The sequence below is a fragment of the Salmo salar genome, chromosome 15 (genome assembly GCF_965601325.2).
Source record: "Salmo salar chromosome 15, fSalSal1, whole genome shotgun sequence".
NCBI classification, from domain to species: domain Eukaryota; kingdom Metazoa; phylum Chordata; class Actinopteri; order Salmoniformes; family Salmonidae; genus Salmo; species Salmo salar.
Window position 1 is genome coordinate 59,565,592 of NC_138305.1, and position 15,506 is coordinate 59,581,097.

A 15,506-nucleotide genomic window follows, 5' to 3' on the forward strand; every position below is an offset into this window, starting at 1 on the left:
GAAGACTGTGTGTGGATGTGTGTGTGGTACAGTCCTGTACTGTCTATCAGAGAAAGGGGCGACAGGGTGCAGGGCGAGTGTTGAGTGGAGGTCTGTACCCTTATCGAACCCCGTGTCACCTCTGTCGAGAGCTGACAAGGACATTCTGCCACCTACTCGGTGTTGTGTGTAAACAGTGTTTGCTGCGAGTTTGAAAATGTTTGGGTGTTTTCCTCTAGAGTGGTGGAACTGGTTGTTTGTGAATGCGGGGTTTACACTGTGTTGAGCGGATAGATTAAGTTTTCTAACTTAATGAAGTTGAAGGAAGGTCTTGTTCCCCTGTTTCCTCTAAGAGAGCAGAGTACAGCCTCTGCTTTTACTGCAAACAGGAGGAGGAGGAGAAATGGAAGAGAGGATTAGAGGAAAGAAGGAAGAAGGGAAGAAAAAGAAAGTAGAACATGAAGAGGGGGAGAAGAGGACTATTTGGAAGACAAAGGAAGAGGACAGAACACAACATTTATTTTTCAGTGTCTCAGAGCTCACAATGAGGGGGACTTTATAGGCCTTTAGTGCATCATTTGTGGCCACTGCATTCAAACAAAGACCGGGGCCTTCCACCTGCCAGCAAAATCACAGATATGATTAATTCATCTGTGTGAGCTCATGTGTATAAAGCTGCATTTAAATGAAATTGTATTTGTCACGATTTATAAACAGGTGTAGACCAACAGTGAAATGCTTACTTACAGGCCCTTCCCAACAATGCAGAGAAATAATAGAAAACAATATATATATTTTTAAATAATAAATACACGAGTAACAATAACTTGGCTATATACATGGGGTACCGGTACAGAGTCGATGTGCAGGGGTACGAGTTAATAGATGTAGATAAGTTGATAACTAGGAATAAAGTGAAGAATAATAAACAGTAACAGCAGGGCATATGACGAGACGAGTGGAAAAAAGGGTCAATGGAGATAGTCCCAGGTAGCTATTTGGTTAACCGTTTAACTGAGCAACAAGCAGTGGGAAAGAAACCTCCTTTAGTTTAGTTGGCCCACAGATGTACAGTATCCCAGGGAGATGGAGACAAAGAGGCTCCCTGAGAAATACAACGTCCAGTTTAATTGAATGTCGTCGGGTCGCTAGGCTTCCATTTATATGGCTTTCAATTAACGCCACAGCATACGATGGGAACTTGAGTTCTTACCGTTTTTTCCACTACATTCATTCCAATTGCGTATGAATTATTCATAAGCCTAAATCCATTCCTACAACCTTCACTTTCATGTAAACACCAACACAGCCTGCGTGTTTAAATAATGCATGTTATTCTAATCGATAAGATAACACCTTTTCGCAAGTGACAACCCCTGCTATATTCAACTGTGTGGGAGTGTGGGTTTCAGTGTTTTCCCCTAAGTACACGGAGTAGCCAGACAAATTGGGGGGTTCGGGGGTGCCTACCACCAAATTTTGTTGTTGCAGAACAAGCTCTATTATGGTGGTCCTACGGTACATTCCAATGCCTTGATTCCATCCAAAACACACAGCTAAATTATTGAATACTGTAACGACTTTACCTCTCAGATTGGTCAAACGAATTGTGGTATTGAGTAGAAAGAAATTACTTTACAATTAATATGACAGAAAATGTTTTAATTCAGTGTGTTTTGGATATCGTCTAGGCCTAGATGATCAGGACTGTCTTTCAAATAAGATAACCTTTAACATAAAACCTGTCTTCTCTTGAGATTAAAGTCATATTTACAGTTTTATTGCAAGATATGAATTGCCAATGTTTGTTAGTTTAGTGTCAAAAAGAAGAAAAGGTTGTGTTCTGTCAAGTAAACATGGACTGATTCCCTGTTGAGAAACAATATATAATTGTAAGAAAATGGATTTAAAAGTGCTAAAATGTTCAGGGGGAGGACCCCCCGCCAGATTGTGTAAGGCCACTTTTATACAAAGTCAGTCGCCCATGAATTGACCTACAGGTATGATTGAAGAATGAAGCCAGTGCTAAACATGGGCTTTGCTACACAGAAAGCAGCAGATGACTGCTCCAGTTTTACACTCAAATTAGTAGGCCCATATGGATACCTTTAATAATATCATTTGCTTTAATAACCTGCAAAAGAGATGTTTGTTCTCAAACTAAGCACTAAGCTGCACTGACGAGTCACTTTAGCTGTCACAAGCAAGTCTTGACATGGGCTTCGAATTCAAGAAAAGGCTGGTGCACTTCACCAAATAGATGGCATCATGAGGCAGGAAAATGTGGATATATTGAAGCAACGTTTCAAAACATCAGTCAGGAAGTTAAAGCTTGGTCGCAAATGGGTCTTCCAAATGGACAATGACCCCCAAGCATACTTCCAAAGTTGTGGCAAAATGGCTTAACAACAAAATCAAGGTATTGGCGTGACCATCACAAAGCCTTACCTCAATCCTATAGAAAATTTGTGGGCAGAACTGAAAAAGCATGTGTGATTAAGGAGGCCTACAAACCTGACTCAGTTACACCAGCTCTGTCAGGAGGAATGGGACAAAATTCACCCAACGAACGCATTGTGGGAAGCTTGTGGAAGGCTACCCGAAACGTTTGACCCAAGTTAAACAATTTAAAGGCAACGCTACCAAATACTAATTGTACTAAGTGTATGTAAACTAAGTGTATGTAAACTTCTGACATAAATAAAATATGAAATAAATCACTACTATTATTCTGACATTTCACATTCTTAAAATAAAGTGGTGATCCTAACTGACCTAAGACAGGGAATTTTTACTTTGATTAAATGTCAGGAATTGTGAAAAACGGAGTTTAAGAGTATTTGGCTAGGGTGTTGGTAAACTTCTGACTTCAACTGTATGCATGTATGCATGTATGCATGTACGCATGTATGCATGTACGCATGTACGTATGTACATGTTTGTTCATGAGCATGGTGGTTACACAAAATGATGGGGAAAAGAGGCCAGTCGTGTACTGGAGTAAATCGTTAGACTCGGTGGCGAGAGGAATGCCGCCGTGACTGAGGGCAGAACAGGCGACAGAAATGGTTTTGCATAACACGCTTCAATTACAATGGGCCATAAAGTAGATGTCTCGATTCAGTGCATATTAATCTTAAAATAGTAGACATGAGTGCGTCTCCTGACCCCTCCTGTCTCAGCCTCCAGTATTTATGCTGCAGTAGTGTATGTGTCGGGGGGCTAGGGTCAGTCTGTTATATCTGGAGTATTTCTCCTGTCTTATACGGTGTCCTGTGTGAATTTAAGTATGCTCTCTCTAATTCTCTTTCTTTCTCTCTCGGAGGACCTGAGCCCTAGGACCATGCCTCAGGACTACCTGGCATGATGACTCCTTGTTGTCCCCAGTCCACCTGGCCGTGCTACTGCTCCAGTTTCAACTGTTCTGCCTGCGACTATGGAACCCTGACCTGTTCACTGTGATTACTATTATTTGACCATGCTGGTCATTTATGAACATTTGAACATCTTGGCCATGTTCTGTTATAATCTCCAACCGGCACAGCCAGAAGAGGACTGGCCACCCCTCATAGCCTGGTTCCTCTCTAGGTTTCTTCCTAGGTTTTGGCCTTTCTAGGGAGTTTTTCCTAGCCACCGTGCTTCTACACCTGCATTGCTTGCTGTTTGGGGTTTTAGGCTGAGTTTCTGTACAGCACTTTGATATATCAGCTGATGTAAGAAGTGCTATATAAATACATTTGATTTGTAAGCAAGTTGTGAATATCCAACGGAGATTGTCAATAGTATATACAGTAAATGTTGTGGTGGATTAAAACAAAAGATTAAAGAGGGCTGTGGCCTCCCTGTGAACAGAAGTTGTGTTTTGTTTTGTCTGTTTCATAGGCGGTTTCCTTGGGAGAGCAGTTAGTGAAATTCTGCAGTTCTATTAAGTATAAAGGTACCCAGATCAGGCCGTAAAAGGTGCTCCCAATTATTTAAGTCTTGGCCATTTGTTTGCTTTTGCCCTACGTTTTACCACACCCACCCACGTTATGAATATTTGTTAGTGGGGTCAATACAGTGTCTGATTTATTGCGTGGTTTTATTTTATTTGGTTTTAGTAGGATCTTCACGGGTTAGAAACGATGCACGTTAAATTACACACAAATTAAATGTACTTAAGTATCCATTGTCCGAATTTTGGTTACACAAGTTCTCCTGACAAGAAATGTACTGAAAAACTCAATGTAAACCTGGTACACAGAATGTCTTTAAATACACATACGCGCTCCTAAAGGTCCCTCCATGTGTACCTGAGGGCTCCTTGTCAGGGTTGTACTCCAGGGCATTGCTGCAGATGAGGTCTATGTCTACCAAGAAGTTCTTGGCCGTTAGGTATTTATGGGTGTCGATCTTGGTCATGACCGTAGATAGATCCATAGGCTGAATAATCACCTCCAGGTAGTCTGACACCTGAGAGGGAGGGGAGGGAGAAAGTCAATTTAAACTGGTGCAATTCACTCCATTTAAATCAAAATTAGTTAAGAGGAATCGGTCCAGCAGTGTCAATTCTCTAGAAGCAGTGCAATACTCAAATAGAGGTGAGAGGGTAGGGGACAGGACTCCCTAGGGACAAACCTCCCTAGGGTACCTCATTCCTTTTTTATCATTACTGTATCTAGCGAGGTATACTGTGATATCTAGTCTCTACATCATCAAGCAATCTCTGTGTTGTTACCCACCTCCTCAATGTCAACAGGTTTGCTGAAGATGTTGAAGCGTTTGTCTATGGCGAGGCGCTTGGTGACGTCCCTGAGGAACAGACGCAGTTCTCTCAGAGTGTTCTCCTCCTGGTCGGCCAGACGAAGCTGTTCCTCGGGGGAGAGAACCCTGGGGCCAGGGACCTCCGCTACCGGAAGCACCTCCTCACACCGCAGGGCTAAAGAGATAAGAGGATAGAGTAGGTGAATGTGTATGTTTGAGAGCGTTCTCCTCATGATCTTCTGGGCTACACTGCTTCTCAGGGAAGAGCGGTCTGGGGCCTGAAGCCTGCACTACTGGTAGGACCTCAGCATGACAAAAAGCAAGTGATGTGAGAAAAGTTGAGTGTGTGTGTCTGTTAAAGAGTGTGTTCTCCTCCGAACCTTCTACTCTAGGTTGATCCTTGGGGGAGAGGTGAAACACACTCAGGCGGGTGGGGAAGAAAAGCATCAACTTGTTTCTAAACATATCATCAACAAATGAACAAAAACCCTGAACCCCCAGTCTCTGGCCTAAAGAGTGATGCGGTTGCTGAATTCCAAATCAACCCCTAACCACCTGGGCACTCCTGTCGACCTGAAATTATTGGAACAGGAAGAAGGATTTGACTGCAATATGGCATTTGCTTTATATAATACCCAGCCTCTCGCTTAATTAAAATACCTATCCAGTTAGATCTACAATTAGATCTGCTGCTGATGGTCATTAGTAGCCTACCAAACTTGCTAACAGCCAGTCGCTAATGGCTGGTACTCAGCGCTCCATCATCCTTCTAATCACTCAGACATCAATATAAACGCAATAAACAAATCAAACTTCATGAGAGCCCTGGCATTCAGAGTTTGAGCAGATCACCCGTTTCCAGCAGAGACCGCTCCTCATAGCTGGTTGATGCATTGAATGACAGTGTTCCTATAAGCCCATGTTGCACAACATTTCTATAGACCAGCGGTCACCAACCGTTCGATCACGATCGTAAAAAACAACAAAAGGCTGGCTTTCCTTTAATTTATTCCCCCCCAAAATTGCAGCTGTTGGCGGTAGGTGCACATGATTCAGCAGCCCTAGCGACGGGAAGACAAGTGTTCCCATTTTGAAACATTTCATGTGTCTGAAGGTAGAAATCCACCTACCCGGCAGGCCCAGAGAGCAAATCAAGTGCACCTATAGGCCTACCATTGGCCAATCAGTTAGCTCAGATAACCTTGTCTGCACAGTTTCCTCGAGCCATAGACTAAAAAGAAGCCTCAAATGCACAGCAAAGTTGATACTGTGAATGTCAAAACTTTTAAATCCATGACTAGAGACTTAACGAATACAGCAAAGAGCTGCTGTTTATGATTAAATTCACGTTTAAGATGTTATTCATCACTGTCAACACTTATAAGCCATAAAATGTGCGTTCTCCCTACGTCCACTCAAGCTAGACCAAGGACTGCAGAAGCAATGAATGAGTATAGCAGTGTTTTGATAAGCTTGCATTGTAGCGGCTTCTCTCTTAATATCGAGGAATATTTCACTCTCTGGTCATAGGAGTAACATGAATTGGTGCATGAAGCAGAACTAATGCAGTGCGACTTGAGTTTCACCATCAGCTGGAAGACTGTCCCCTTATCTCAGCAAATGGAGAGGGGGGGGGGGGGGGTAAGTAGGATGAGAGGCAGCCCCACCGCTGCTCCCTCCCTTCCCTCAGACTGACAATCAGACGCAGGCCTTCAGTCCAGTAATTATTATTATTTTTGTATGAATTATGCTTAGCTTTGCCTCAAGTAATACAACAAATGATCTATTACCAGTGTGGTGATCATATACCTCAAATTGAAATATAATTTTAAAATGGTCTGAGATGAACAACATTGGCAGGGCATTTCAAGCATATCACTGCATATGCCTATTGGATAAGTGTATTGGGCCTACAGCCTACTGCATAAACCTCATTGCTACATAACTGTTTTTAATTGGTTAACGTTGCATAAGCTTCCATTTTACAAGTCACAATAAAATACAATTAAAATCTGAGCAGTAGATCTCGGTTTGCATTCGACTCAAAGATATCTTGACTCAAAGGTTGGTTACCATTGCTATAGGCTATGCAATTGCGTGATGGCCTCTTAAAGAGAAGAGGACGCCATCAGCTTTCTATAGGCAAGGTGTACTATATTTATTTCTCAACTTATAAGCAAATTGCTTCGCTTTACAACCGGAGTAGCCTACCTGGCTTGCATGAAAATGAACTGTGGGAAAAGCGTCCTCCAGTCGCTATTCAAGTGCATACGGATGACATGTCTTTTTTTACACTGCCCCTGTTCCGATAAGTGAATAATAATTGCCCATTCTAAACTAATTTCACACATTATTTAGTATATGTAAAGACAAAATTACATTGAGAATAGTCGGTTCGGGGAGAATATTATCACTTGTGAAGGATGACCAGCGTGCGGAGTCTTGCCAACAAAAGAAGAGCATGCATCCCTCCATCTTTTCAAATCATAGTCGGCCTATATGTTTTGATAAGGTTTGTATCACAACTAACTAAAGTGGCCCGAGACCCCTGAAACACAGTTGGAGAGCAGATATTCTAAAGAGCCTTGTGAAACATGTGTTCTCATAAGCTCAGTCATTGCGTAATCGCGGGTGAAAACAGTTTTGACTAGCCACTATTTAAAAAAAAAAATCCAGCTTTCTCGTGCTGCTATAGTTAATGCTAAATTCTAGAAATTAAGCACATTCATCCACTTTACAATAGTATAGCCTTCCTGGCCTATTAAAAACGTAACCTCCATTCACTATTCGAGTGCAGGGTACAGATGACGTTTCTTTGTAGGGGCCATTCTAAATTAAAATAATTCCACATACAGTACCATTCAAAAGTTTGGACACACCTACTCATTCAAGGGGTTCTTTAGTTTTACATTTTCTACATTGCAAAATAAGTGAACACATCAAAAATTTGAAATAACACATATGGGACCATGTAAAGGGGGGATCATATAAAGTAGGATACCAAGTCAGTTGTACAACTGAATGCCTTCAACTGAAATGTGTCTTCCACATTTAACCCAACCCCTCTGAAACAGAGAGGTGCCGGGGGCTGCCATAATCGACATCCACGTCTTCTGCGCCCGGGGAACAACGGGTTAACTGCCTTGCTCAGGGGCAGAGCGACAGATTTTTACCTTGTCAGCTCGGGGATGCGATCCAGCAACCTTGCGGTTACTGGCCCAACGCTCTAACCTAATAACCCAAAAAGTGTTAAATCAAAATATATTTTATAATTGAGATTCTTCAAAGTAGCCACCCTTTGCCTTGATGACAGCTTTGCACACTCTTGGCATTGTCTCAACCTGCTTCATGAGGTAGTTACCTGTAAGTCATTTCAATTAACAGGTGTGCCTTGTTAAAAGTTAAGGAAAGAAATTCCACAAATTAATGCGGTAGGGGTGGTATACAGAAGAGAGCCCTATTTGGTAAAAGACCAAGTCCATATTATGGCAAGAACAGTTTAAATAAGCAAAGAGAAACGACAGTCCATCATTACTTTAAGACATGAAGGTCAGTCAATAGGAACATTTCAGGAACTTTGAACGTTTCTTCAAGTGCAGTCTCAAAAACCAAGCGCTATGATGAAACTGGCTCTCATGAGGACCACCACAGGAAAGGAAGACCCAGAGTTACCTCTGCTGCAGAGAATAAGTTCATAAGAGTTTACTGCATCTGCAGCCCAAATAAATTCTTCAGAGTTCAAGTAACAGACATCAACTGTTCAGAGGAGACTGCGAATTTGCAAGGAAACCACTACTAAAGGACACCAATAAGAAGAAGAGACTGGCTTGGGCTAAGAAACACAAGCAATGGACATTAGACTGGTGGACATCTGTCTTTGGTCTGATGAGTCCAAATTTGAGATTCCTGGTTCCAACCACCGTGTCTTTGTGAGACAGAGTGAGTGAATGGATGATCTCCGCATGTGTGGTTCCCACCGTAAAGCATCGAGGTGGTGGTGTGATGGTGCTCTGCTGGTGACAGTCAGTGATTTATTTAGAATTCAAGGCACACTTAACCAGCATGGCTACCACAGCATTCTCCAGCGATACTGTGATAAAAAGAATTACGTATTTAGACGATTTATTTGATATTAATGGTTAAAAATTAACATTTCTGTCCGACTAATGCTGTTTCTAAAATGGTCTCCACTCTAGTTCCCTTCAGCTAATCTGGGCGTATGGTCACTAGATATGGCTTGAGCTGACAAATGAGTTAAAGACTGCATTACATAGACAAGATGTGGTGGGTGTAACCGAGATAGAGATAGCCTGGAAGAATTTAGAACAATCCCTCAGTCTCCCAGATGCCAGGATGATGTTGAGACAAACACGGAACCCAAACCGGCTGCGCGCGTGACCCATCGTGCATAAATGTATTTTGTCCCCCTACACCAAACGCGATCACGACACGCAGGTTAAAATATCAAAACAAACTCTGAACCAATGACATTCATTTGGGGACAGGTCGAAAAGCATTAAACATGTATGGCAATTTAGCTAGTTAGCTTGCACTTGCTAGCTAATTTGTCCTATTTAGCTAGCTTGCTATTGCTAGCTAATTTGTCCTGGGATATAAACATTGAGTTGTTATTTTACCTGAAATGCACAAGGTCCTCTACTCCGACAATTAATCCACACATAAAACGGTCAACCGAATCGTTTCTAGTCATCTCTCCTCCCAGGCTTTTTCATCTTTGAACTTATATGGTGATTGGCATCTACACTTTCATAGTATTACCATGACAACCAGCAAAACAGTTTGTCTTTCAATCACCTACGTGGGTATAACCAATGAGGAGATGGCACGTGGGTACCTGCTTCTATAAACCAATGAGATGGGAGAGGCAGGACTTGCAGTGCGATCTGCGTCAGAAATAGGAATGACTTATATTTTAGCCCTTGGCAACGGAGACGCTCGTTGGCGCTTGCGAGCAGTGTGGGTGCAATAATTGAATAACATAGATTTCTTAATTTATTTTGTAATGCTTGCGTACGCGACGTGTCTGGTCTGGTCAGCATGTAAGCCAGGGTGGGGTTAAGACAATACCCTCCCGTGCAGATGACAACAAACCCAAAATGGTCCCCCCCAATCTGCATGAAAGGGGTGGAACCAGCCATGACTAAGAATTCTTAGTATCAGCTATATAAGAAACAGCATTGTCTGTAAAGGTTAGGCTACTCTGTTCAACAGTCAATAGTGTTAGGTTGACTGGTCTCATTATTGCAATAATTAATAGATATTAAATAAAGATCATTGTTTGAAGAAATGAGAAAGTCTCTCACTTGATTAGAATATTCCACCACAATATGCCGTCCCATCTGGTTTGCAGTTAGTGGGACTATCATTTGTTTTTCAACAGGACAATGACCTTCCAGGATGCGTAAGGGCTTTTTGACCAAGGAGAGTGATGGAGTTCTGCATCAGATGACCTGACCTTCACAATCACCCGACCTCAACACAATTGAGATGATTTGAGATGAGTTGGACAGCAGAACTCCATCTCTCTCCTTGGTAAAATAGCCCTTGTGTTGGGTCATTGTCCTGTTGAAAAACAAATGATAGTGGCTACTTTGAAGAATATTAAATATATTTGGATTAGTTTAGTACATGATTCCATATGTTTTATTTCATAGTTAATGTCTTCACTATTACTCTACAATTTAAAAAATAGTAAAAATAAAGAAAACCCTTGAATGAGTAGGTGCCCAAACTTTTGACTGGTACCGTATATTAGTAGGCTATATGTAAAGACCAGATTCAATTGAGAATAGTCTGATGGGTGAGAATATCATCAAGGGCTTATCAAATTGTAAATGAGAGACTGATGAAGTGTGTGCAGCCTGCACAAGAAACAGAGCAGAGCCATTGCCTTTGATACAACTTTTTTGAAATCATCATTAGAGTTGGATCATTCAACCTTAACATGTATTAGTAATCAAAACATATAGCCTACCGGTTTGTATCACAACTAAAGTTGCATAAATAACTCAATTAAGCATATAGGAGGACCCATTTCTTTGTTAACCACACAGAGCAGCCGCATGCGCGCACTCCCTCAAATGTGAACCGCTTCAGGAAACTAGGCATATGTCGCGAGTCATTACTTCACAGGAGAGCCATTTGAGCATGAACTTCTTTTTTACAACATGTGTTTTTTGGCAGAAATGCCTTCCCGAACATGTGAACTTTCATGTGCCTTAATAAGAAACTCGTATGCCATCTGCAAATACAATTGTTAAATTACGAGCCTAGTTGGTTTAACCTGTTATGGCTAGGGGGCAGTATTTTCACGGCTGGATAAAAAACGTACCCGATTTAATCTGGTTACCACTCCTAACCAGTAACTAGAATATGCATATACTTATTACATATGGATAGAAAACACCCTAAAGTTTCTAAAACTGTTTGAATGGTGTCTGAGTATAACAGAACTCATTTGGCAGGCAAAAACCTGACAAGGTTTCAGGCAGGAAGTGGCCTGTCTGACAAGGTGTCGTTCTTCTTGTCTCCGTTTATTGAAGAGTGAGGATCTTAGCTGTCCCGTGACACTTCCTACGGCTGCCATAGGGTCTCAGAAGGCGGTAAAAAGCTGAATCGTGGCTTTGCAGGCTCTGGCTGAAAAAAAGTAGAGCGTTTGGGTAGTGGCTGGTTACAGTACTGTGAGACTCAGGCTCGTGCCCGCGTCAACCGAAAGCTTTGTTTACTTTCCTCTGTTTAGCTAAAAGGAGATTCCCGGTCGGAATATTATCGCTTTCTTACGAGAAAAATGGCATAAAAATGGATTTTAAACAGCAGTTGACATGCTTCGAAGTACGGTAATGGAATATTTAGATTTTTTTTGTCACGAATTGCGCCATGCGCACGACCCTGATTTACCATTTCGGATAGTGTCTGGGACGCACGAACAAAACGCCGCTATTCGGATATAACGATGGATTATTTTGGACCAAACCAACATTTGTTATTGAAGTAGCAGTCCTGGGAGTGCATTCTGACGAAGACAACAAAAGGTAATCAAACTTTTATAATAGTAAACCTGATATTGGTGAGTGCTAAACTTGCCGGGTGTCTAAATAGCTAGCCCGTGATGCCTGGGCTATGTACTTAGAATATTGCAAAATGTGCTTTCACCAAAAAGCTATTTTAAAATCAGACATATCAAGTGCATAGAGGAGTTCTGTATCTATAATTCTTAAAATAATTGTTATGCTTTTTGTGAACGTTTATCGTGAGTAATTTAGTAAATTCTTAGTGAATTCGCCGGAAGTTTGCGGGGGGTATGCTAGTTCTGAACGTCACATGCTAATGTAAAAAGCTGTTTTTTGATATAAATATGAACTTGATTTAACAAAACATGCATGCATTGTATAACATAATGTCCTAGGGATGTCATCTGATGAAGATCATCAAAGGTTAGTGCTGCATTTAGCTGTGGTTTTGTTTTTTGTGACATTATATGCTAGCTTGAAAAATGGGTGTCTGATTATTTCTGGCTTGGTACTCTGCTGACATAATCTAATGTTTTGCTTTCGCTGTAAAGCCTTTTTGAAATCGGACAGTGTGGTTAGATAAAGGAGAGTCTTGTCTTTAAAATGCTGTGAAATAGTCATACGTTTGAAAAATTGAAGTTTTTGTATTTTTGAGGAATTTGTAATTCACACCACGCCTATCATTGGATATTGGAGCAGATGTTCCGCTAGCGGAACGTCTAGATGTAAGAGGTTAACCTCTCTAGGGCCGGCGGACGAAATCGTCCCACCACGTAACAGCCAGTGGAATCCTGTGGCGCGTTATTCAAATACCGTAGAAATGCTATTACTTCAATTTCTCAAACATATGACTATTTTACATTATTTTAAAGACAAGACTCTCGTTAATCTAACCACACTGTCCGATTTCAAAAAGGCTTTACAACGAAAGAAAAACATTATGTCAGCAGAGTACCCTGCCAGAAATAATCAGACACCCATTTTTCAAGCTAGCATATGTCAAAAACCCAGAAGACAGCTAAATGCAGCACTAACCTTTGATGATCTTCATTAGATGACATACCTAGGACATTATGTTATACAATACATGCATGTTTTGTTCAATCAAGTTCATATTTATATCAAAAAACAGCTTTTTATATTAGCATGTGACGTTCAGAACTAGCATACCCCCGCAAACTTCCGGTGAATTCACAAATTTTTTTACAAAATTACTCACGATAAACGTTCACAAAAAGCATAACAATTATTTTAAGAATTATAGATACAGACCTCCTCTATGCACTCGATATGTCCGATTTTAAAATAGCTTTTTGGTGAAAGCACATTTTGCAATATTCTAAGTACATAGCCCAGGCATCACGGGCTCGCTATTTAGACACCCGGCAAGTTTAGCACTTACCATAATCATATTTACTATTATAAAGGTTTGATTACCTTTTGTTGTCTTCGTCAGAATGCACTCCCAGGACTGCTACTTCAATAACAAATGTTGGTTTGGTCCAAAATAATCCATCGTTATATCCGAATAGCGGCGTTTTGTTCGTGCGTTCCAGACACTATCCGAAATAGTAAAGAAGTGTCGCGCGCATGGCGCAATTCGTGACAATAAAATTCTAAATATTCCATTACCGTACTTCGAAGCATGTCAACCGCTGTTTAAAATCAATTTTTACGACATTTTTCTCGTAGAAAAGCGATAATATTCCGACAGGGAATCTCCTTTTCGGCAAACAGAGGAAAAAAAATCCCAAAGGCGGGGGCGGTCGGGGTCACGCGCATAAGCCCAGTGTCCCTTGATCGGCCACTTGAGAAAGGCGATAATGTGTTTCAGCCTGGGGCTGGAATGAAGACATTCTGTTTTTTCCCGGGCTCTGAGCGCCTATGGACGACGTGGGAAGTGTCACGTTAGAGCAGAGATCCTTAGTAAATGATAGAGATGGAAAAGAAGTTCCAGAAATGGTCAGACAGGCCACTTCCTGTAAAGGAATCTCTCAGGTTTTGACCTGCCATTTGAGTTCTGTTATACTCACAGACACCATTCAAACAGTTTTAGAAAATTTAGGGTGTTTTCTATCCATATGTAATACGTATATGCATATTCTAGTTACTGGGTAGGAGTGGTAACCAGATTAAATCGGGTATGTTTTTTATCCAGCCGTGTCAATACTGCCCCCTAGCCCTAACAGGTTAAAAACAGAAAAAGTGGCAACCTTCCCGCTAGCCATGATTGGCTAAGATACTGAGTGGGCTGGGCATGCCGAGAGATGAGTTTGGATCAGTCTGCCATATAGCACGCTTGTGTCTATTTGAGCTGGTCAGTATGTCTATGTAATTCTATCTAGCGCAGCTTTATTTGAAAATATATTGCGTAGTAAAACTGCACAAACCTAATGTCAAGTTAAAGTGTACTGTTAGTTAGCTAACGTTATGTGTATGCTCTCCACTTTCCGGAGGACCGAGTTTTGAAATCAGTGGAATTCGAGAATGACAGCTAAGGAGATGGAGAAAACACGGATTACATCTTCAAACTAAGGGCAACCATGGCATCCGACAGGAGACGCATCCAACCATGCTATATACGGGTAAGATAGTCTCGCTAGCTACATTTTCAGATATTACACGTTTGTAATTTTGACAGAAAGTGGTTTTATTTCAAGTTAAAGTGTACTGTTAGCTTGCTAACGTTAGCTGGCTGGCTCGCTAGCTAACATTGTGTATGATCTTATTCTTCGTATCTAAGACACATTTGCTTGACTAGTTATAGCTTAATGTTAGCTAGCTAACATTGAACCTGGTTGGTTAGCTACCTGCAGATTCATGCAGGGTAGTAACATCATGAGTTGGGATTATGGTTAATTGTTTAGATGGCTAGCTAGCTGCATGTCTTAACAAAAAGACTCCACTATGCAAGTATCCATTTCAATAGAATGTCACTGCAACAACTGTTGATAGACGTACTAGCTGGTAAATTCGCTCTGGCCATCTACCCCGATTTCAGACCACGGTTAAGATAGTCTTGCTACCTGCATTTTCAGATATTACACATTTCTAATTTTGACATAGTCTTCATTTCAAGTTAGTGTACTGTCAGCTAGCTAGATATGTCTTAACAAAAAATACTTGTTTTAATGTGCCAGAGCACAGAGTAATTGATGAATTTATGAATGCTCAACACCCGCTGAATATGGCCTGTCAGTAAACGTTGGCAAAAAAGTGTAATTAAATTGTTTCCAGCAGCACAGTTAATCACCAACGCACTGGTTCACATGAAAACAGCCTAACCAGCTCTGCTAGGGTGAGTAAAATGGTCAGAGTTGGGTGTTCTCTCATTATGTGTCTGGAAGTAGTTGGCAAGCTAGCCAATGTTAGCCAGATAGGTTGGGTGCTTGACTACCGCTGTGAGGTCAGAATGTTCGGATTAACCCTACTAAATCGGCCAGAGCTTCCAGTGAGCGCTCTGAACGCTAAACGCTCTGAATTTACAAACGGACAATCTAACAGCACAGTTGCAGTCAACAACGCTCTGTGAGCTGTTCTCTCACTTAGATGTCTGGAAGATGCTAGCAATTAGTACAGAACACTTGGATCAACCCTTAAAGAGATGGGTGGGGCTAAAGCTTTAATTTGACCTTTAACTAGGCAAGTCAGTTAAGAACAAATTCTTATTTACAATGATGGCCTAGGAACAGTGGTTTAACTGCCTTGTTCAGGGGCAGAATGACAGATTTTTACCTTGTCAGCTCGGGGAAC

At 41.3% G+C, this 15,506-nt stretch overlaps 1 protein-coding gene across 2 annotated transcripts in view; it reads right to left on the reverse strand.

The window, feature by feature from the left end:
- Positions 1-15,506, reverse strand: part of LOC106571770 (ATPase family AAA domain-containing protein 2B) — a 154,022-nt gene that overhangs the window by 91,452 nt on the left and 47,064 nt on the right. For both annotated transcript variants that reach the window (XM_082961919.1, XM_082961920.1), the window contains exons 21-22: positions 4,701-4,897; positions 4,272-4,431 (exon numbers count right to left, since the gene is read on the reverse strand). In XM_082961919.1, coding sequence (XP_082818045.1) covers positions 4,272-4,431; positions 4,701-4,897 — 357 coding nt within the window. The remainder of the gene's footprint in view (positions 1-4,271; positions 4,432-4,700; positions 4,898-15,506) is intronic.